The 18,124-nt window shown below is 42.6% G+C and overlaps 5 protein-coding genes across 5 annotated transcripts; 2 read left to right on the top strand and 3 right to left on the bottom strand.

Moving 5' to 3' along the window:
• Positions 1-8,472: 8,472 nt before the first annotated feature.
• Positions 8,473-10,214, bottom strand: LOC112340927 (F-box protein SKIP22-like). The gene has a single exon (XM_024660152.1). It carries the CDS (start codon positions 10,198-10,200, stop codon positions 8,596-8,598), a length of 1,605 nt encoding a protein of 534 aa, XP_024515920.1. The 5' UTR covers positions 10,201-10,214; the 3' UTR covers positions 8,473-8,595.
• A 13-nt stretch (positions 10,215-10,227) lies between these two features.
• LOC9639863 (uncharacterized protein YwbO) lies at positions 10,228-11,372 on the top strand. Its single transcript, XM_024660158.1, has 7 exons — positions 10,228-10,365; positions 10,431-10,501; positions 10,562-10,666; positions 10,726-10,794; positions 10,840-10,993; positions 11,055-11,174; positions 11,223-11,372. Exons 1-7 carry the CDS (start codon positions 10,264-10,266, stop codon positions 11,274-11,276), a joined length of 675 nt encoding a protein of 224 aa, XP_024515926.1. The 5' UTR covers positions 10,228-10,263; the 3' UTR covers positions 11,277-11,372.
• On the bottom strand, positions 11,274-12,679 carry LOC9639939 (photosystem I chlorophyll a/b-binding protein 2, chloroplastic). Its single transcript, XM_002986142.2, has 5 exons — positions 12,485-12,679; positions 12,196-12,378; positions 12,086-12,123; positions 11,516-12,030; positions 11,274-11,447 (listed from the first exon to the last, which is right to left on the bottom strand). Exons 1-5 carry the CDS (start codon positions 12,535-12,537, stop codon positions 11,430-11,432), a joined length of 807 nt encoding a protein of 268 aa, XP_002986188.1. The 5' UTR covers positions 12,538-12,679; the 3' UTR covers positions 11,274-11,429.
• A 258-nt stretch (positions 12,680-12,937) lies between these two features.
• On the top strand, positions 12,938-14,195 carry LOC9639862 (chloroplast processing peptidase). The gene is made up of 6 exons (XM_002986219.2): positions 12,938-13,408; positions 13,534-13,605; positions 13,661-13,723; positions 13,779-13,865; positions 13,922-13,989; positions 14,052-14,195. The coding sequence occupies exons 1-6, from the start codon at positions 13,061-13,063 to the stop codon at positions 14,167-14,169; spliced, it is 756 nt and encodes a 251-aa protein (XP_002986265.2). The 5' UTR covers positions 12,938-13,060; the 3' UTR covers positions 14,170-14,195.
• A 104-nt stretch (positions 14,196-14,299) lies between these two features.
• On the bottom strand, positions 14,300-17,091 carry LOC9639861 (glutamate--tRNA ligase, cytoplasmic). The gene is given in 7 exon segments (XM_024660143.1): positions 14,300-14,797; positions 14,849-15,027; positions 15,030-15,312; positions 15,373-16,499; positions 16,559-16,712; positions 16,764-16,860; positions 16,919-17,091. Coding segments are annotated over 7 exon segments (2,193 nt in total). The 5' UTR covers positions 17,056-17,091; the 3' UTR covers positions 14,300-14,581.
• Between the last annotated feature and the right edge of the window lie 1,033 nt (positions 17,092-18,124).

The following is an 18,124-nucleotide window of genomic DNA, read 5'->3' as shown; positions in this document are numbered from 1 at the left end:
ATTTATCTTCAACTCATGATCACTATCTTCATTATCCTTTCTTTCTTTTTCTTGTGTGGTTTGGTTATGATGTGCAATAGGATAGTTATTGCATCTTCTAACTTTCAAACATTGGGAAAAAAGATTGTAAGAGTTAAAATTACCAGCACTAGAACCCATAAACATTTGTATGTATTTCACTTTCTTCAAATGAAAGTGCGAGTGAGGATTTATAAATTTTAGCCAATATGCTATAACAAACATCTCATGAATGTATTCTAGAAAATAATTATGTCTTTCTTTTATATACAATAAGCTTATATTAATAGTTGTTTTTTTTTTCCTTTCAAACAGTTATATAGCTTTACATAGAATCTTATCTCAAATTTATTAATTTTTTAATTCTGATAAACCTGACATTTACTAGCCAAAAAGCACAGAGTACAAATTTAAGGAAGTGACAAGAATACTTTTTCTGCAAACATCTTATTTTATATTTTGACAAACAATCCCTATTCTAACATGTAGTAAATATTTAAATTATTAGAACAAGAAGTGCTCTTTAGAACATTTTTATCTATATAATGTGTAGAGAGTTATGAAATTATTAAATTCACCATAACCTTAATATTTTAAAGTTTATAATGTTTGTATTGAAACTTGAGCTTAACTCACGAGCTCAACTCTTCAACTTATGAACTCAAGTATGGTCCACGTTCAAGTTGGTAAGTGACCTTCAGGCCTTGCAAACCTCTTTATAGCCCTAACTCCATTTTGTACTATGGTCAAAACACTTTCTGATGTATAAATCTTCTAGTTTCTTGGCTTGATCACTCTGAGGAATGAATTTCAACTGCTTGGTTTGCATCATTAGACAAGCTAGAGGAGCCACTGCTGGTGTTAGTTTGAATTGAGAGTCTCCACCATTCTGTCTAGCCCAATTCGACCTTGATGTCAATCTAGCCTCCAAATCACGCAACTTCATGTTTGCATGTAAAGCATACAACATAGCTTAATGGACTGAGCAATATCTGCTACCATTGATGTCAAGAGGGAAGCTAGGTATCTTTGTGTGAGTGCTTCCTTGGGAATGTTGTTGACTATATAGCAAGTTTGCAACCATTGTTTTTTGAATTCTCGCAATATTTGAAGCTTTGGTATGCCTTAAAGCTTGTTAAAAGGTGCTAGGTACATGTGAGTGCTTCTTTGGGAATGTTGTTGACTATATGGCAAGTTTGCAACTATTGTTTGTTGAATTTTTGCAATGTTTGAAGCTTTGGTATGTCGTAAAGCTTGTTAAAAGATAATTTGCCCACAACAATAATGATGAACTCCTAGTGAATTAAGGTTTTATAAGCTCTTAAGTTTGGACTTCTCAAAAGGTCACCTAACCCAATATGCAAGCCTTGAATGTTTCCTAGTCTAGAAGAGTGTTTGCTCAATCCAAGCTAAAGAACCATTTAGAAGCTAGTCTTTGAGATGCAAAGTAGCAAATGGAGCCTTATATTTCTCTACTCTATAGTTGAACTAGTGGTTGATTCTCTATAGCTAATCTTGCAGCTTGACAATATCATTCTCCCCTCCATATTCTAGAACATTGAGATTATCTTTCTTCTACCAAAGGTTCAACATTGAGGGGTGATGACCTTGGGGGAATGTGGAGCTAGCACTTCCAAGCACTAACGGAGACACCATTATGGGCTGAAATTAATACCATTGAGGACCAAATAAAGCTAGTGTGAACAACCCACTCCACTATAGCAAAGTTGTCACAAATGTTCCCAAGATGGTTGGTGGAGTAGTCCATTGGGATGAGGTAATTGTCTATGACAGAGACAATAATGGTGATGGAAGAGGCCACAGTGGTATTTTTGAAGTTACAAACACATGAATTCCTCATGATGCCAACACTAGCTTGCGGATTGATGAAGAGAACAAGAAGAACCCAGAGGTTGGGTAACTCATTGTAGAGGCCCTTGTACTAAAATTAGTGGTGATGGAAATACTGACATATCTAGAATTGACGGCTTTGATGAGGAGGCATATGTCAATTGAAATACCAAAAAGGGAAGGAGAAGTTGGATTAAGTGAAAGCCTCCATCTTTCTCATTCTCTCAAAGGTTGAAACTTGAAACTTGAACAATTGCCATTGCTGGAAGGGAAAACACTCTTCCTTGGCTCAAGAGTGTGAGGGAGATGCCCTTCTAGGAGCTGCATTAAAAGTTGCCTCCATCTCCTCTTGCCTTTACAAGATCTACTCTATCCTCTTTGTGGTCACTATAAGAAAGAATCAAACTTGCTCTTTAGTTTTCCCACCATTAGATCCACCAAGAGAGATGCCAACTCACCTTGCTCTTCCTCACCTAAAATGACTTCCGAGGAGCTAAATGATGATTGCTGTAAGGGAACTAGGATGGTCGGTTGCATTGTCTACCTCGGTGGTGGACAAAACTGTTAGGAGATAGCTTAAAGCTTTGAGTGAGATTTCTTAGAATATTCCACTACTAAAATATTCCAGAAGTGCAAGAAGATGCTAGGGCACAAAGGTATATTCCCCTTCTTCCCCATTTTCTAGGGCAAGGGAGTTCACACAAAAGGATGTTTTGAGCTTGATTTCAAATAAAAAAGTGTTCTCCCCATATTGAGAAGCTCCCCTCTCAACATTTAGTGACTTCACTGAGGAGGATTGATTTCTAGCCAATCCTCCCTTTGTTTTTTGGTTTCTTCTTTGGGTTTTAGAGCAAATTCTTGAGAAATCTTAGTTGTGGTTACGATACTAATGCTGGAGAGATCTTAAAAGTATGGAGGAATGTGCCCTAAGTAAGGTTTTTTCTGCCTATACTTGCATTCTTGCCCCTACCTACAAAATAATGACAAACAAACAAATACAAAAACATAGAGAAAAGAAAAAGAGAAGAATGAGAAGAGAATAGAAAAGAACTTAGCCTTGAACCCTAAAAGCGTGAGTAAAGATAAGTATATATCACTCTTTCAACTCTACTTTGCACAAATAATCATAAGCGGGAGAAAAAATGGTTAATTCAATGCAAATGTATACAATAGTGAATAGGGGTTGTTTTCCAGCATGTCTAATTGCTACTTATATACTACATGATTTTATAACTGTTCTTAACTTCTTTTCACTTATTTATGACGAGCATTGTATAAGTCGAGTCTTTCTTCTTTAGATGCCTAAGCTTAGGCATAATTCCATTTCACCTAAGTTTTCTTCTTTTGCTCTGCCTAAGAATATATATAAGGTAAAACATTTACTTCTTCATTACTCCCCCACAACAAACCTAGTACCTATCCTCAACTAGTCAAATTCTCCAAATCCTACTCTAGATTGTTGAGCTTGGTCTTCATAGTGATAACCTCGACACTTCAATGTAGATCATTGAGTTCCTGGTGCATGGTCTAATTTTCCTAGTCGAGTATTGCGATGTGTTGGTCTTGGTGGTTGATGTGCTCTACATCAATACATATGGAAGTCAGGATTGCACTCTTGAGTTATTAAATTATGTGGTGTTAATGATTTTGCTTGATTGTATAGCTTAAGATAGGGAGTAAGAGTCTTAGCTTGATTATACTCTTTTGGTCTTTCATAATCTCTAGGTCTATTGTAACTTCTAAACTGATCGTACTCTTTAGGCTAATTATAGTTTTTAGGCCTATTTTTCTCATGGCTAGGTGGATAATCTCAAAAATTACCCCTAGGCAGATAATCTCGATGGTCACTTTGCCTTTCACTATGTGGGTATTTATGAATACTTACTTGGCACTTTGATTATCATTGTAATCATTCTTCCTACGATAATTTCTATCATCAAGTGGATACCTTTGGCTACGTGTTATTTTATTAACTCGGGCTATTTATTGTTTAAACAAGGTTCTATATTGTTTAGCTGAATGCCCTTTTTATTTACAAATTTGGCACTTGATTAGCTAGAGTTTGCATTCTTCCTTGCTGTGGCTTTCATTTTTGCATCTTATGCACCAAATCTTTTATTTAAGATTAGTTTGGGATTTGAAGCTTTTTAGAAGATTAGTTTCTTTGTCTATAAGAGTTGTTTTTTCATCTAACTTTACCATGTTATACTATTTTATGAGATCTTGGTAGGAAATCATAGCTTTTTTCAAGTCATCAAAATCTACATAAGCTTTTTTTATTGCATGTTCACAATAAATTTTTTTGAGGCTTTGTATATATAGGTGTAAATGCATTTTGTCTGACACTAAATCTATATAATGCTTAGAACACTTGTTGAATTGAGTTGTATATTCTTCAATTGTCTCAGGTTTTCTTTGATGAATATTTTGCAACTCATCATAGTTTTCTCTTGGGTTTGTTTCCATGGAAAAAGTTTTAAGGAAAAATTTTGCCTACTCATCAAATGTGACAAGCTTTCTAACTTTATTATAATAGTACCAGTCTTTAGCTTCTTTTTTTTGTGTATAGGGGAAAAGGTTCTTTTCCTACCCATATGCTTGATTGAGTTTAATTGTTTTTATGTATTGCTCAATATGTAGTTGTGGGTTCTCTCCTTTAATTCCAAATTCAGATGGATATATGATGACAATACCTATTGTCATTCCTACAATTACCATTGTGCTCATTGCAACTTGATAGAAAATGCTCTATTTTGCAATTAGTATAAGCAAAACAAATATTTGGTTCATATTTCACTACTCTCAGTTGAAGTAAAGGCATTTTCTATGTGCCATTGCTGCCAAGGAGTAGTATATAAATTCATATATTTTGGGTGACCATCAAAGTCGTATCGGGATTTTTAACTCCTCTTTATTGAGGTGTACCCAATATGTTTTCAGCTCATTCTCTTTCAAACTTTTCTTTAACTTGATTGAGCAATGATTTAATTTGTTCTGAAAGGAGGTTAAGATTACAGATATCATAAGCAAATGCTTTGTAATCTCATTTTAGATCTTGTGAATACTTCTTTTCAAACTGTCTTCCGCTCATCAGATTGTGAAGGGAAATATTGTATATCTATCATCTTGTTTGGTATAGACAGTGACAATTTTATGCATAAAGATTATGCCCTCCAAAGCTTTATAGATAAGATCAATTGTTGATCTATACCTATTTATTTTGAAGTATATTGGTGTTGTTATTATGGCAAACCTAGTTATTATGTCTCGTTTGTGAAGTGAGTGGTACAAAGTTTTGGTATGTAATATATTCCCCTTATAAATTAACCTATTAATCACTTTAAGGAGTAAGCACCTAGGTTCCCAATCAATTTTGAAATAGAGATGGCTTTCTTTTAAAGGCTAAATGTTTAGGATATTTCTTATGTGAAAGTCCCAAAAATTTCTCAAGCAAAAGATATTACTTTTCACAATGTATTTATCTTGCTCAAGTATGATCCATCTTAAGAAAAATTTACTCTACAAAATTTTGTTGCCTATTAATCCAAATTCGGGATTGATCCAATATCTATTAGCCCAATTATTAATAGGTGTATTTCTACTTATGGGTATCCAAGCTTTATTATGAACTATTAAATTCCTACAATAGCTTCTTTACCTAAGATTGCATAAAATTTTAGTAATTGTTTGGTAGGCAAAATTTTATAAATCCTTCACAAGTTATAATATTCAGAATTTGCATCTAGCTTGGATAGGTAGACTATTTCTTTATCTAGAAAAAATCTTGATACTATTTTCTTTTTGTATAAATAACTTTATAGATATAAGTTTTGCTTACACTGTGTACCTACAAAGTAATTTAAGTGTATTATCACACCTTCCTTGACAATAGTAAAGGTACCAAAAATCAAACTTTTGTATACCTTAAGCAAAATATTGTCAAGTATTTCACTCGGTAATTCATCGAGTTGTTTAAGCAATTTCGTTAAATATATCATTTGTTGGTTTAATTAGGCATACAAGATAGTTTAGTTTTTGCTTTTTTATACTTTTGCTTAGTCACATAGAGTGGGGATCAACCAACTTCCATCTGGGTCTATAAGCAAAATGTATCTTCTAATAGGTGTGGTAAATTGTTGGTAAACATTTTTATTGTATCTACCCCAATTCCCCCAATCAACTTCTATCAGGGTTGTAAAGGGTTGTCAATCCTCAATTTCTCCAAGCACAGGAAAGACCTTCCTTTTTGCCTGTGCTTAGTATGGTTAACATTAATTTAGTGCAAAGTTTCTGGCGTGTGATAGTCAATTCCAGAGTAACTTGCTTACTTCACAGTGGGTCGTACCTTTTAACTTACAGCCAATCTTGCCCTTACAACTATGGAATTAGAAAAATTAGCCTATTACTCTTAACAAATTTCTCTTTTAAATGGATCAACATTATAAATTAATTTGAACAGGGTGTGGAAACCATTTTATGAAATTACTCTATGAAATCAATACAAGGATTAAATTTTTTAGTACATAATAGCTTATTTTAGATCAATTTATTTATGGAATGACAATAGGTGACCTTTCAAGCATGTAATAATTAATTTGTGGAAGACTTTGCTTCAGATCTAGAAAAAATTAATTTTCAAGGTAAATTTCTCTCTAGCCTCTTTGTCAACGGGTGGTAATGGTCAATACAAGTCTTTGGTTAAGTTTGTATGACAAATTCTTAAGTTTTGCAATGTATTTTAGAATTTTTAGAAGTGTTTAAGGTTGTTTTACCTTTTTAGACAGAGATTAAAGTGATGGTAGTAGTGTCTCCAAAACTGATACCTACATTTAATAACAAACTTTATAGCTCTATGTTCCGTATTTATAGTGTGAAGCTTCTCAACTGCTTTGTTTGGCAAAAGCTCGATTAACTCATGGGGTGATATATACATTCTAAACGTGGGTAGAAATTGAGTTATAAATTTTACTGTAGTAATTGTATAATTTTGCCTATATAGGAAATATTCATTCATGTAAGGAGGTGCATACACCTGTAAATCATGTATCACAAAGGGTGGTTCATACTTTGCAAATAGTGTTTCACATGTAAAGTGGTGAATATTTCCCATACCAAAAAAGAGCAGTAAGGAATACAAAGAACTTCATCTTCTCTAGAATTACCCACTTTTTGGGTCTTCATCCTCCCAGCAAAATAAATTCCAATTTAGAAGTGTGGATGAGTTGAAGACATACCTGAAACAGTAGCACTTGACTTATACAAAGTGCAATCACAATGAGTGTGGCAACTTTGACTACTTCAACAATGACAATATCAGCTAGCCAATGTAATATTACAAACAGTGTAGGAAAAATTCACCTATAGTGGAAAAACAAGGCTCATCTATATGAAGTGGCTAAGATTAAGCAACATTCAAAAAGTGGATATAGCATATCAAAACAAAAAGCTCAAATGCACTCCAATTGAAAACAAGATAAACAAGGGTTTAATAATCAACAATAGTCAAGGAAGGGTTATTGACTAGAAATAGAGTGGTCAACAAAGTGATGAAACTGTGGTGGTGATCCGGCTGGCAGACTTGGAAGATCTTGAAATTGATAATAACAAAATAACTAATATCATCACAATACTTCAAAGGGAGGAGAAAGGAGTGAATGAAGAAAAACAAACTCTAGTTGGGGAAGGTTTAGTGGAAATTCAAAGAAGTGATAAAAAAAATAAATTGCATTTTCCAGAATATGGACAATGAGGAAATGATAGATCATTTATTTGAGGGGGATTTTTAGAGAGAGCAGCTAAAGGTAATTGAGGGGGATATTAATTTTGCTCTGGAGCTTGAATAAAACTTTTAGGCTGAAGAAGAGAAACAAAAAGAAGAGGCAATCATATTATAGAAGAATGAATTTGAAAAATTTAAATGTAGTATTTTTATATCTAGTCACCATGGTAGTATTATTTGTTGATCAAATCAACATTATAGCAATTGATTGCAAGTTCTTCTAGTGTTCAAGTTTTGTTAGGAAAAAAAAAAACTATGAGTTAGTGTATTAGTTTTAGGCAATTCTAGTGATTGCAAGTATTTATAGTGTCCAAGTTTTGTTGGGCAAAAAAAAGAAATTATAAATTAGTATACTAGTTTTAGGCAATTCTTGTGCCTTTTAGAGATTAAAGAGGAAAATAAGAATGAGAGATTTATATATTTTTCTATATGGTAGATTAATCTTTGTTGTCAAACTTTGTATAAGGTTGCATGGTTTAAAATTCAATGTAAAAAAAATTGTAAATCTCTTAGTAAAAATGACATTGAAACATGAAAAATTTTCAAAATTTGATTGTTTTTTTTTCTAGACTACAAAAGCAAGAACATTGGCTATCCACGACGATGATGCAATTTTGTATTTGTTTTTGAAGCCTCTAGCTTCATGCAAACCCAAATATATCAAAATGGATCAAACTAGGAATGTTGTAACCATTAGTGGAAGTTGCAAATATATTCTACGATCAGTAAGCCAGGAGATACCAGGGCCCTGACACATTAGAGGCCTCTTAGTAATGTAGATCTCTTAAGCCTCCTGCCTCTAACCTCATAGATCTTCTTGTATGTTTACAAGGATTCCTAGTAAGTTTATCTTGCATTGATGCAAAACAGCTGAAACAAAGAACGCTAGGACACTTTCAGTTGATAGAAGTATATAGTATTATTATTTAGCTGATAAGTATGTTACTCTACGTCTCACCGTGATCCATGAAGAAAGGAGGATTTCCACTATGATCGTGATCCGTGAAGAAAGGAAGAGGAAGAGGATTTTCACCTGGGCGGGAGAGCTCTGGCAGTGCTCCTCCTCCCGATCCAATCCCACTGCTCGCGGGGCCAATGCATCCAGGATTGAGAGGCCGCCGAAACCTCAGCCCCCCGAATGGATTGATCCCTCCTCGCGCCGGAAGGAATGGGATCTCCGGGTAAGCATCGTAGTCGCCCCCGATGATCCCCCAGGGATGGTGTGGCCTCAAGTTCCTCCTGGGAACGATGACGTCTCTCCGCGACAGGACCTGGATGCGTTCTCTCCGTTTCCTCGCGTACCACTCGCGAACAAACGCGACCTTCCAGCTCGCCGGCGGAGCTTCCCCTTGCTTGAGCTTGAAACTCTCGCCCGCGAACTTCATTCGCCAGAGATCGTTGTTGGCGGCGAGGAATCTCAGCTCCGATGAGACCATCGAGATCCTGGCGACGTCTAAAGCTGGAAGAAACTCGAGAATCTTCATCTTGAGCTCGGTGGGGAGGATCTGGAAGCACGCCGGCAGTGGCAGCCCCGCGATCTCGCACAGCAGCATCAGCAACCGCAGCGTGAGGTTGTCCTTGATCTCCTTCCAGAGAGCAAACGCGTCCTTGTAGAGCGAGAAAGAAGCCTGGTACTGCTGCTCCTGGCTTCCACCACCACCACCTTTTGATTCTCCTTCCACAAGAACTTCTCCCAGAAACTTGGAGATGGAGAGGCTAAGGCGGAAGATCTGAGACGATCCCTGGACGCTGCCGTAGACAACCATGAATTCTCCAACGCTTTGACACCGGAGAAGAACTCTGGCCTCATCGTTCTTGAGCTGGCCGAGCTCTGGAAGAGTATACTTGATCGAGGAAGCTCCAGCAATTGTCGGGCGGCCCAGAATCACGAATCCAGTCTCGAGCATCACTGCGTGGACCGCCAAGATCAAGAGGTCTCGCGAATTCCCCACGTTCTTGCCTTCCACGGACAAAAGCCTCGAGAGGAGATTTGGGATAAGGTGACAGTACTTGTTCCGGACTTCCTCCTCTTCCCCTTCCATGGATCGTTCCTCCGATCCTTGCTCTTGCTCGACATCTCGATTCACAGCCTCCTCTTCCATTCGACGTTGTTCTTCGACCTGCGGCGGCGATGGTTGCCCGGCATTTCGATCCACAGCCTCAACTCTACTCCTTGTCGCCGAGGATTCCTCCGCAAGAGCAGCCTTTTGCTCTCGAGCACGCTTATCCGCTGCCGAGGCACACAATTCCCTCCTTTCCACTTCCCTTGAAACCGCCTCACCTGTGCGTGAACCCGAGAAACCTAGGTCCCGATCGAAGTAGTAGAGAAGATCCCCGGGGCGAATTCCATACGCTTCCAGCGGCGCCGACGCGTCGCCCTCTATCTCGTCGCGCTTGTTGAGCGAGAGCCGGATGCTATCCGCCGGCACGCCAATCGTCTGGGAGAGCGCGTGGCGGAGATCGTAGATTCTTGCTGGTGCCGGTACCTGGATGCGATGTGTGGCGCCACCGCCAGCGGCACGAACGCGCAGCCTCATGCCCCTGTTCTCCATCCCAGAAATTAGGGTTCTTGCTCTAGCCTAGGTAATAAACATATCCCCAAGTTCTTTTAGTCCATGGCTCTGCCCGGGGCGCCACGCGATCGCTCTTCGCCGATGCCGGCCGTCCAGATCGATGTCTGGAGCGATATTTCGTGCCCCTGGTGCTATGTCGGCAAGGTATTGTGAAGAATCCAGCTCGTTTGCGCGGATTTTCGACCGATGTGCTTGGGATTTCGCGATAGGTTCGCTTGGATCGTGCCATAAAGAATGTGGAATCGGCTGCTGGAGGGGCAAAGATTGCGTCGGTGAAATGGTACGCCACGATGCGCATTTTGTTGTGGATGCTACCTCACTGGAAGAAATTTCTTTCTAGGCATCCATACATTATTGATCACAGCACCAATCCCTCTGGAGAGGAGTATCTGGCTTATAATCGAAGGAGATGGGGCTCGGATTCCTGGACTACTTCTTTGAGAAGGTAAGTTCTCTTGGACAGAGATAGCGAAGCCCGTGACAATCGATAGAAAATTACCTCAGGTCAGGTGCCAAGGATGGAGCTGTATTTGAGAATTGGAAGTGGTGGCCGAATTCTTTGCATGGACACAGGCAAGTAGGGAAGAAACTTCTAGCAGTTTTAACCTTTGAATTCAGGCTTGTGAGGTTGGCGGACACTGTAGGCAAAGCTGCCGAGGCAGAACAGCTTCTTTTCACGCTGACTTACGAAGAAGGCCAGAATATATCGGATTTGGAGGTCCTGAAATCGGCTGGAGAAAAGCTCGGCTTGCCAAACGTTCGCGAGTATCTGGTAGTTCTTATATTTGTTTTTTAAGCCTTGTGTTTTCTAATCTTTGTGTGTTATCCAACAGGAATCTGGAGAAGGAAAACGCGAAGTTCTCGAAGAAGATAAGCTTGCAAAGGGAAAGATGGGCTTGCATTCGGTTCCGTCATTTCTCTTCAACGGAAAGTTCTCGTGCTCCGGAGCAATGGTAAGCAATTTTCTCGACTATTTGTGGTTCTTAATTTTTCACTGCCAGGATACAAAATCATTCGAAGCGACCATCATGAAAGCCATGAACGGCACAATCTAAGAGAAACAACTCGTTATTCTGGATATATATTGTCTAATACAAGCTGTGTACATTTTTGCAAGAATGGCGTTCGAACTAAAGGCAATTTGATCACCATTGAAACCGAAGGGGGTCTATATGCACATACAGTTATACGCGCAAAAGAGAGACTTTTTACTGGCTCGTGAATGCCTGCAGAACAAAACATTGACGTGAGTACCATTTTCGTTTTCTCTCCTCTCTTTTGGGTTGTTTCTTACCGAGAAGATCGTTGCATGTCCAGGATCGGCGAGATGAGCCAGCAGGTTGTCAATCGGACGTGCACCAGTGTATACAGCTTGGAACCAGGCACCCATGACGGCAAGCATTGCAAGTCTTCCATTCTTGATCTCCTTGGTCCTGAGTTCCTTGAGCTTTTCAGGCGAAGCAGTTCCCCAGCCGAATGGATCGAACCAGAATCCACCGGGGTATCCCACGTCTGTTCCTGTGAGCTTGTTGTTGGGGAAGACGGGGTCCGTGTTGACAGAGCCTGGTTTCAGTATGTCGGCCCATCTCCTGCCTTCGGCCCAGCCAAGAAGAATCATCTCCACGATGAAGAGCGTGGTCTGGTCAGTGAAGTATTCCTGCTCGCCAGCAGTGTACCAGAAAGGAGTGTTGAGAATTCCGAGCTTGGTGAGAGCTTCGGGGATGAAGATTCCAGCAGCGCCAAGCATGGCCCATCTCGAGTGCACAATCTCCGACTGGACGAACCACTTGAGAAGTTCCGGTTCCGAGCCTGACGAGGAGTTCCCAAGCTTATCAAGTCAGAACACCACTTCCAGAGATCTTACCAAGGCCGAGAGGATCGAATCCAAAGTCTGCTGGCAGGCTGCATCACAGGGATGACAGCAAAGCGGTAAGTTCCTTGCTCTCATACTTATCAATCGAAGTTGTCACTGACCTTCCGTCTAACCAGGCCGGAGGAGTGCTTCCAGGGAACCACAGGGGTCTCTCGGTCGCTGCCGCGGCTGTCACAGAGAAGACCGCTTTGGCTGCCTTTGCGACGTGAGCCTTGTTCCTCAGTGGTCGCCCGCCGAGGAAGGTGGTCTTTGCGGAGACGATCTCGTTCGGCTTCTTTTGAGCGCTGGTGTCACAAAAAGAATGGAAGTTTCAAACCATCCAGGGAAGAGGTACGCACGTCTACTAGACTTTTGCTACAGAGCTTAGATCTCTTCTTCTCTCTTGCTTACCTTGAAGAGGGTGCTACAGCGATGGTGGAGGAAGCACACACCGCAGTCGCCATAGCAATGTGGGATTTGCGGTGTGTGTATGTTTCGCAAAGAACTTTGCAAGCTAAGCTATGGAGGAAGGATAGTATGGAGTAGAGAAAAGCTTGTTTAGGTGGATGGAATCCTGACCGGATAGGGGAGCACGCTGCCTATTGGCTGGCTTTGATCCGGGGCGTCCACAGCCACAAATTTGCAGAATGTATCTCACGGCGGTGGCCACATTTCCCAGTTTGTGGCCACTTGGTACGGAAGTTTAGATTATAGACATAAGCAATTGATTAAAAGATCGAATAGCGATTTGATTGATAGAGAGATTCCACAAAAGATTCCCTAAAATTCCTCGTTCTCCCCATTTGTGAGCTTACTTCTTGGATGATGATGGCACCTTCTTCTCTGGAGCTGGGAGATTGATGTAGGCTGCTATGGCCGCCGCTGGCACGATGATCGCCATCGCATTTGCCGCCTTGTGGAGCGCAGTCGCGGCATTCATCCTTGCTCCCAAACCCTAGATTCGTGTTTTTAGGGTTCTTGGCAGCGATGGCGATGATATTTCGTGTTGGCGCGCAGCTCCAGCTCCAGCTCTCCGTGCTTCACAGCAGCGACAGGAATGCACGATCGCGGGGGATTCGTATGTGCTGCCGCTGTCGTGCAGAGAGGGGTCGGGTACATTTCGACGACGACGATGATGATGGAGCGAAAGATTTCTCCGTGCCAGGCAAGCGCTTCGTTTGGATGAAAAGATTTTGGACTGACGAGACCAAGTGTTTCCTCGTGGCGCTGCTGCTGGCATTCGCTGTGAGGCGCCTGGTTGCGGAGCCAAGGCGAATCCAATCGCTGTCCATGTTCCCCAGCCTAGACGTTGGAGATCACATTTTTGTCGACAAGGTACTCTCTTCTCTTTTTTTTTTCTTTCACTTGCTCTTTGCATGGTCTTTCTCTTTCGTTCTTGCGTTTATTCTCTTTCACCTGTTCCTTGCGTTTGTTCATGGATGGTTTCTTTTTTACCGCAGGTAACTTATCGTTTTAGGAAACCAGAGGTGAACGAAATTGTTTTGTTCAAAGGCCCTGCTGCGCTGATCGAGGTACATGATCTTTTCTTCTTTCTTTCCAGACGACAAAAGAAAAGTTCGCTGACAGGATTTTGGCTCTAGAGCAGTTTTTGTCAAGAGGATTGTTGCAATGCCTGGAGATTTCGTGGAGGTATGTGCAAATCAAAGTGGGAAGTAAAGATTTCTACTTGTCTCTTGATTCGCAGGTTTCTGATGGCTCACTGCTAGTGAATGGAGCTTGCAGAGAAGAAGCCTTCATTCTGGAACCACACAAGTACGAGATGAAGCGAAGGGTAAGTCGAAGAAAGAAATCATACACCAAGCTCATGAATGGCTTTTGTTTTGTCAGCAAGTCCCCAAGGGGTGTGTGTTCGTCTTGGGTGACAATCGCAACCTCAGCAATGACTCGCATGTCTGGTGGGAGCTCAAATCCATTCTTTTGGTGTTTTCTCTTTTTACGTGTGCTTTGCTCAACGCAGGGGACCTCTTCCTTTGAAGAACATTGTGGGAAGATCTGCTGGCCGCTTCTGGCCGCCCTTCCCACACAAGTATTCGAAGTTACACATTAATAGAACATCTCCACATCTAAAACCTTAAAAATCCTGAGGGTGAAATTCTTGTTTGCTTGGTGATCTTCGCAAACACGTGGAATCCATGTCTGGGGTTCCACTTCGAGGGTGATGGTGACAAAGCAAAAGTCAATGCTAGTCAATCAAGGTCAATAATCTTTGCAGAAACTTTATTGACTTTCCATTGACTTTACTTTGACTTCATTGACTGGTGTGGTCAAACAAGGAAGAAAAAACTACAAAAAAACGCATCCAGTCTGTGAAGCGAAATACTATTCCATCCAACCGGCGACCTGGAAAGAACCTCTTACTCGTCGAACAGCTCCCAGCAAGGGTCAACCTTAAATCCACCACAAGATCGCTGCCTGACGACATAGCCTCCTTCTCGATATGTGAGCAATTGTAAACCAATACTCTTACGTTTGTCACGTTTGCTTGGACTACTGTCGAGGGCGCTGGCGCCCGTCTGGTATGCTGATGAGCACAATCGGACTCGTCGATCGGACGTACGGCGCGTCACAGATGAAGTACCCCTTCCTCTCCAGCTGAATAATCTCCCCCTTGGCGAGGTTTCGCATGTTGGAATCGCCCACCGCTGCCACCTCGATTTTAGTGACCGGGTTCAACACATTAAGCAGCTCGTCCTCCTCCTCCATCTGAAAGAAAACGACATTTATCCAGAGCCAAAACCAAGGAAAAAAAATTACCTTCTCTTTTCTGATAAGGTAGTCAAGCTCAACGAGGTTGAGATCCACGAGCTCCGGATGATCCGCGAGCCATGTCAGCTTGAGCTTGGTGGTCTTCACCGATCCCTCGAGATGCAGCACCCCGGACAAGCCAGTGACTTTGTCCCCCTCCCTGTCGATCTTCTCGATGATGGTGTTTCCCAGTCCATGAGTGTCACCTCCTCCCCCTCGTGAATTGCTTCCGCATCGGCTTTGTCGATTAAGATGGTGTTCGCAAAAACGGTAGCCTTCTTGCCTGCTCCCGCGAACTTCTTGTGCCGAGGTATGATCCGGATGAATGGCGTCTCTGGTCCGTCTCGCAAAGTGAGTGGAACCTTTCCATCCTTCAAGACCGCCGTGTGCCTCGGGCAAACCGGGTCGATAATCTGCTTGTTGATCGTCCATAGCTTGTCCCACTCCATCAGGTTCAGATTCTTTGACGCGCCCTGGAGGAAAGGAACACGAGGATCGTTAGAAACTCAATAGTTCCCAGAGATTTTTCTTACCTGTGAAAGGATGAAGCGGCGCAGTGCCTCAACAGTCAGGCCACGCCTTCGCATGCCCTGCACTGTAGGAAAGCGCGGATCGTCCCAGCCTTCCACGAGGCCCTGGCTCACAAACCACTGCAGCTTCCGCTTGCTCAGAAGTGTATAGACGAAGTTGAGACGGCTGAAGTCCCACGTATGGACCGGTCTTACACCCATGTCCGCGAGGATTCTGTAATACTGCTCGTTCCTGTCGTGATATTCGCTGGATCGAAGCGCATGAGTGACTCCTTCGGTGCTGTCCACGTACGGGCATGCGAAGTCATACGTTGGATACACCTTGTACTTCGAGCCCACCCTGTGGTGTTCCTCCGGGTTGCACCTGTAGTACACAGGGTCTCTCAGCGTCTTGTTCAGTGCTTGCATGTCGAGTTTTCCCCTCAAGCAGCAACTCAGGCCCCTTTTCGTCCCTGCCACCATCTCCTTCCATAACGCCAAGTTCTCTTCCACATTCTGATTCCTGCGCTTCGACTCGATCCCGTCCATCCTTTCCTTCTGCATCACCTCCCTGGGAGTGTCGTCGACATAGGCTTTCCCTTCCTTGATCAGCTTCTCTGCCATTTCCATTAGAGCGGGAAAGTAGTCGGACGTGTACGTGACCTCGTCTGGCTTGATCTCTAGAGTCTCCAGGTCCTGCATTATATTCGTCACGAACTCGTCTTTCTCCTTGCTCGGATTCGTGTCGTCAAACCGCACAATCAGCTTCCCTCCGTACTTCCGCGCGAAATACTCGTTGAGAAACGCAGCCTTCGCATGCCCGATGTGGAGAAAGCCGCTAGGCTCCGGTGGAAAACGAGTGCACACCTTTCCCATCTCGGCACCCGGCAAAGATATCTCGAACGAGCCTTCGACCTTCTGGGCCTTCTCAGTCTGCTGGACGTCGGCTTTCCCTTTCTTTGGAGCTCCAGCCGCTGCGGCTCCTACTGGCTTCGCTTCAACAGAGACGGGCCTTCCCAGTCCCCTTTTCCCAACGTACTTGGAAGCTAGTTCCTGGAGTATCGGACGATCGACTGAAATGGCGTCATACCAGCGTGAAAGATGTGGGAACTTTGCAGACTTCTTCATACTCTCCCACCTCTTGCCTCCACCTGCAACAAAATGGAAGATAAAATTCCTCAGTGCCTCAAAGTTTTCCTTCGAAGATTACCAGCGAGAGATGACCAGATCGTGATATCCGCGACAGTGGTAGTGTATCCCACCAGGAAGGTACGCATCGCTAGATAGGAATTGGCGTAGTGGCAACACTCCTCAAACTCGGCACCAGCGCTAAACTTCGGTGAATAGTCCAGCCATTCGTCTACCTGGGATCAGAAAAAAGTGTTCTAAAGCCGTGAGCCAAAGAATGTGGCTACCTGAGAAGCAGTGACCGGATCGACGCCATAGAATCCGTGTAGCGAGCTCAATCGCCCGAAAAATCGCACCAGCGTGTTCAATCCCAGTAGCCTGTCACTGCATTGGAAGAAATCTATCAAAAACGATCGGCACGCAATCTTTCTTAAACCCTTACCCGGATTCCAGCGCTAGCTGCGGCTTGGATCCCTCAGGGAGGCTAGAAACCGGATCGATCGTTACGCCGCCCACTGCCGCCGCTGCGATCGCTGCCAGAGGAGGAAGATCTGGGGCGAAGAACAGCGCGAGCGCCATTTGCTCGCTTTCTACCTAGACCTAATCCTTAAAACCCTAGAGAATTATCGAGGAGTGCAATCCAGCAAGAGAGAAAAAAGAAAAAAAGAAACCTCTGAAGCTACTTGATCTTTCCGGGTGGATTGATACGTCCTCACAGTTCTCGGCCCGACACGAAGATTTGCGAAGCTTAGACTACTCGGTGATGGATTGATCGTCAGCACTGCTCGGATAATTCTCCTTCACGAGCATTCCAGGCTTGTGGATCCATTGATCCTCAGCATCCAATCGCTCGAAAGTCTTCCCATTTGATCCAGCGCATGGCCTGCATTGCCTGTACTAAGCCCCGAGACCTTCGAAACCACGTCTTTGAGCTAAGACAGACAAACCATCAAGAACACGAGAAAGAAAGCAAAGGCGGGTTAGAAGAGAGAGAACACAGAGAAAAAAGAAATAGAAAACAGTTCGAAGAGAGAAAAAAAAAAAAAAAAAAAAGCAACACTACAGGTCCACGTCACTAGCCACATCAGCCAACCGTCAAGAGTCATGTATATAACCACCCAAACGCAATGAAGTAGCTACCGAGCCATGGTTGTAGTCAAATCTTACATGGCTCGGTAGCTACTTCATTTGTGGAACACCAAGAATAGAAGGGCTCTTTCTGTGATCGGCTTGGGACTTGGGGCAACAAGTTCATCCACCTGCTGGACCTCTCCAAGAACGCTAACGAGAACTGAGAGTCCCTGGTCTAGGTATTTGCTGCAAAAGCAGCCAATGGCAAAATCATCCTCACACAAAAGTTTCTGTCTCTCGTGATACAGCCAACAGAACATGATGGCATTATACCATGGCATTTCTCCTCTACTCGGTTTCTCTTGAACTAAAACTATCTTCACTTGGTGCTCTCCTTTGTTCCATGAAGACTGGACTAGCCTGGAAGACAGTTGTAGTTCAGGGGAAACTGAGTAGAGGAGGAATGCCTTGGCATATGTCTGTTGGCTGCATCCTGAGAGACAGAAACTTTTGTGTGAGGACGATCTTGCCATTGGCTGCTTTTGCAGCAATCACCTAGACCAGGGACTCCTAGTTT

This window comes from Selaginella moellendorffii, unplaced genomic scaffold (assembly GCF_000143415.4).
Source record: "Selaginella moellendorffii unplaced genomic scaffold, v1.0 SELMOscaffold_72, whole genome shotgun sequence".
Classification (NCBI taxonomy): Eukaryota; Viridiplantae; Streptophyta; class Lycopodiopsida; order Selaginellales; family Selaginellaceae; genus Selaginella; species Selaginella moellendorffii.
The sequence above is the reverse complement of the archived record's forward strand: the minus strand, read 5'-3'. Positions and strand labels throughout refer to the sequence as shown.

Bases quoted from the DNA above. Each gene is read 5' to 3' on its own strand.
- LOC112340927 (XM_024660152.1), bottom strand. From the start codon at position 10,200: ATGGAGAACAGGGGCATGAGGCTGCGCGTTCGTGCCGCTGGCGGTGGC.
- LOC9639863 (XM_024660158.1), top strand. From the start codon at position 10,264: ATGGCTCTGCCCGGGGCGCCACGCGATCGCTCTTCGCCGATGCCGGCC. The intron at 10,502-10,561 runs GTACGCCACGAT...ATTTCTTTCTAG, and splicing joins AAGATTGCGTCGGTGAAATG to GCATCCATACATTATTGATC. The intron at 10,795-10,839 runs GCAAGTAGGGAA...CTTTGAATTCAG, and splicing joins AATTCTTTGCATGGACACAG to GCTTGTGAGGTTGGCGGACA.
- LOC9639939 (XM_002986142.2), bottom strand. From the start codon at position 12,537: ATGGCGACTGCGGTGTGTGCTTCCTCCACCATCGCTGTAGCACCCTCT. The intron at 12,379-12,484 runs GTAAGCAAGAGA...TTGTGACACCAG, and splicing joins GCTGTAGCACCCTCTTCAAG to CGCTCAAAAGAAGCCGAACG. The intron at 12,031-12,085 runs GTAAGATCTCTG...ACTCCTCGTCAG, and splicing joins ATTCGATCCTCTCGGCCTTG to GCTCGGAACCGGAACTTCTC.
- LOC9639862 (XM_002986219.2), top strand. From the start codon at position 13,061: ATGGCGATGATATTTCGTGTTGGCGCGCAGCTCCAGCTCCAGCTCTCC. The intron at 13,724-13,778 runs GTATGTGCAAAT...CTTGATTCGCAG, and splicing joins TGCCTGGAGATTTCGTGGAG to GTTTCTGATGGCTCACTGCT. The intron at 13,866-13,921 runs GTAAGTCGAAGA...TTGTTTTGTCAG, and splicing joins AGTACGAGATGAAGCGAAGG to CAAGTCCCCAAGGGGTGTGT.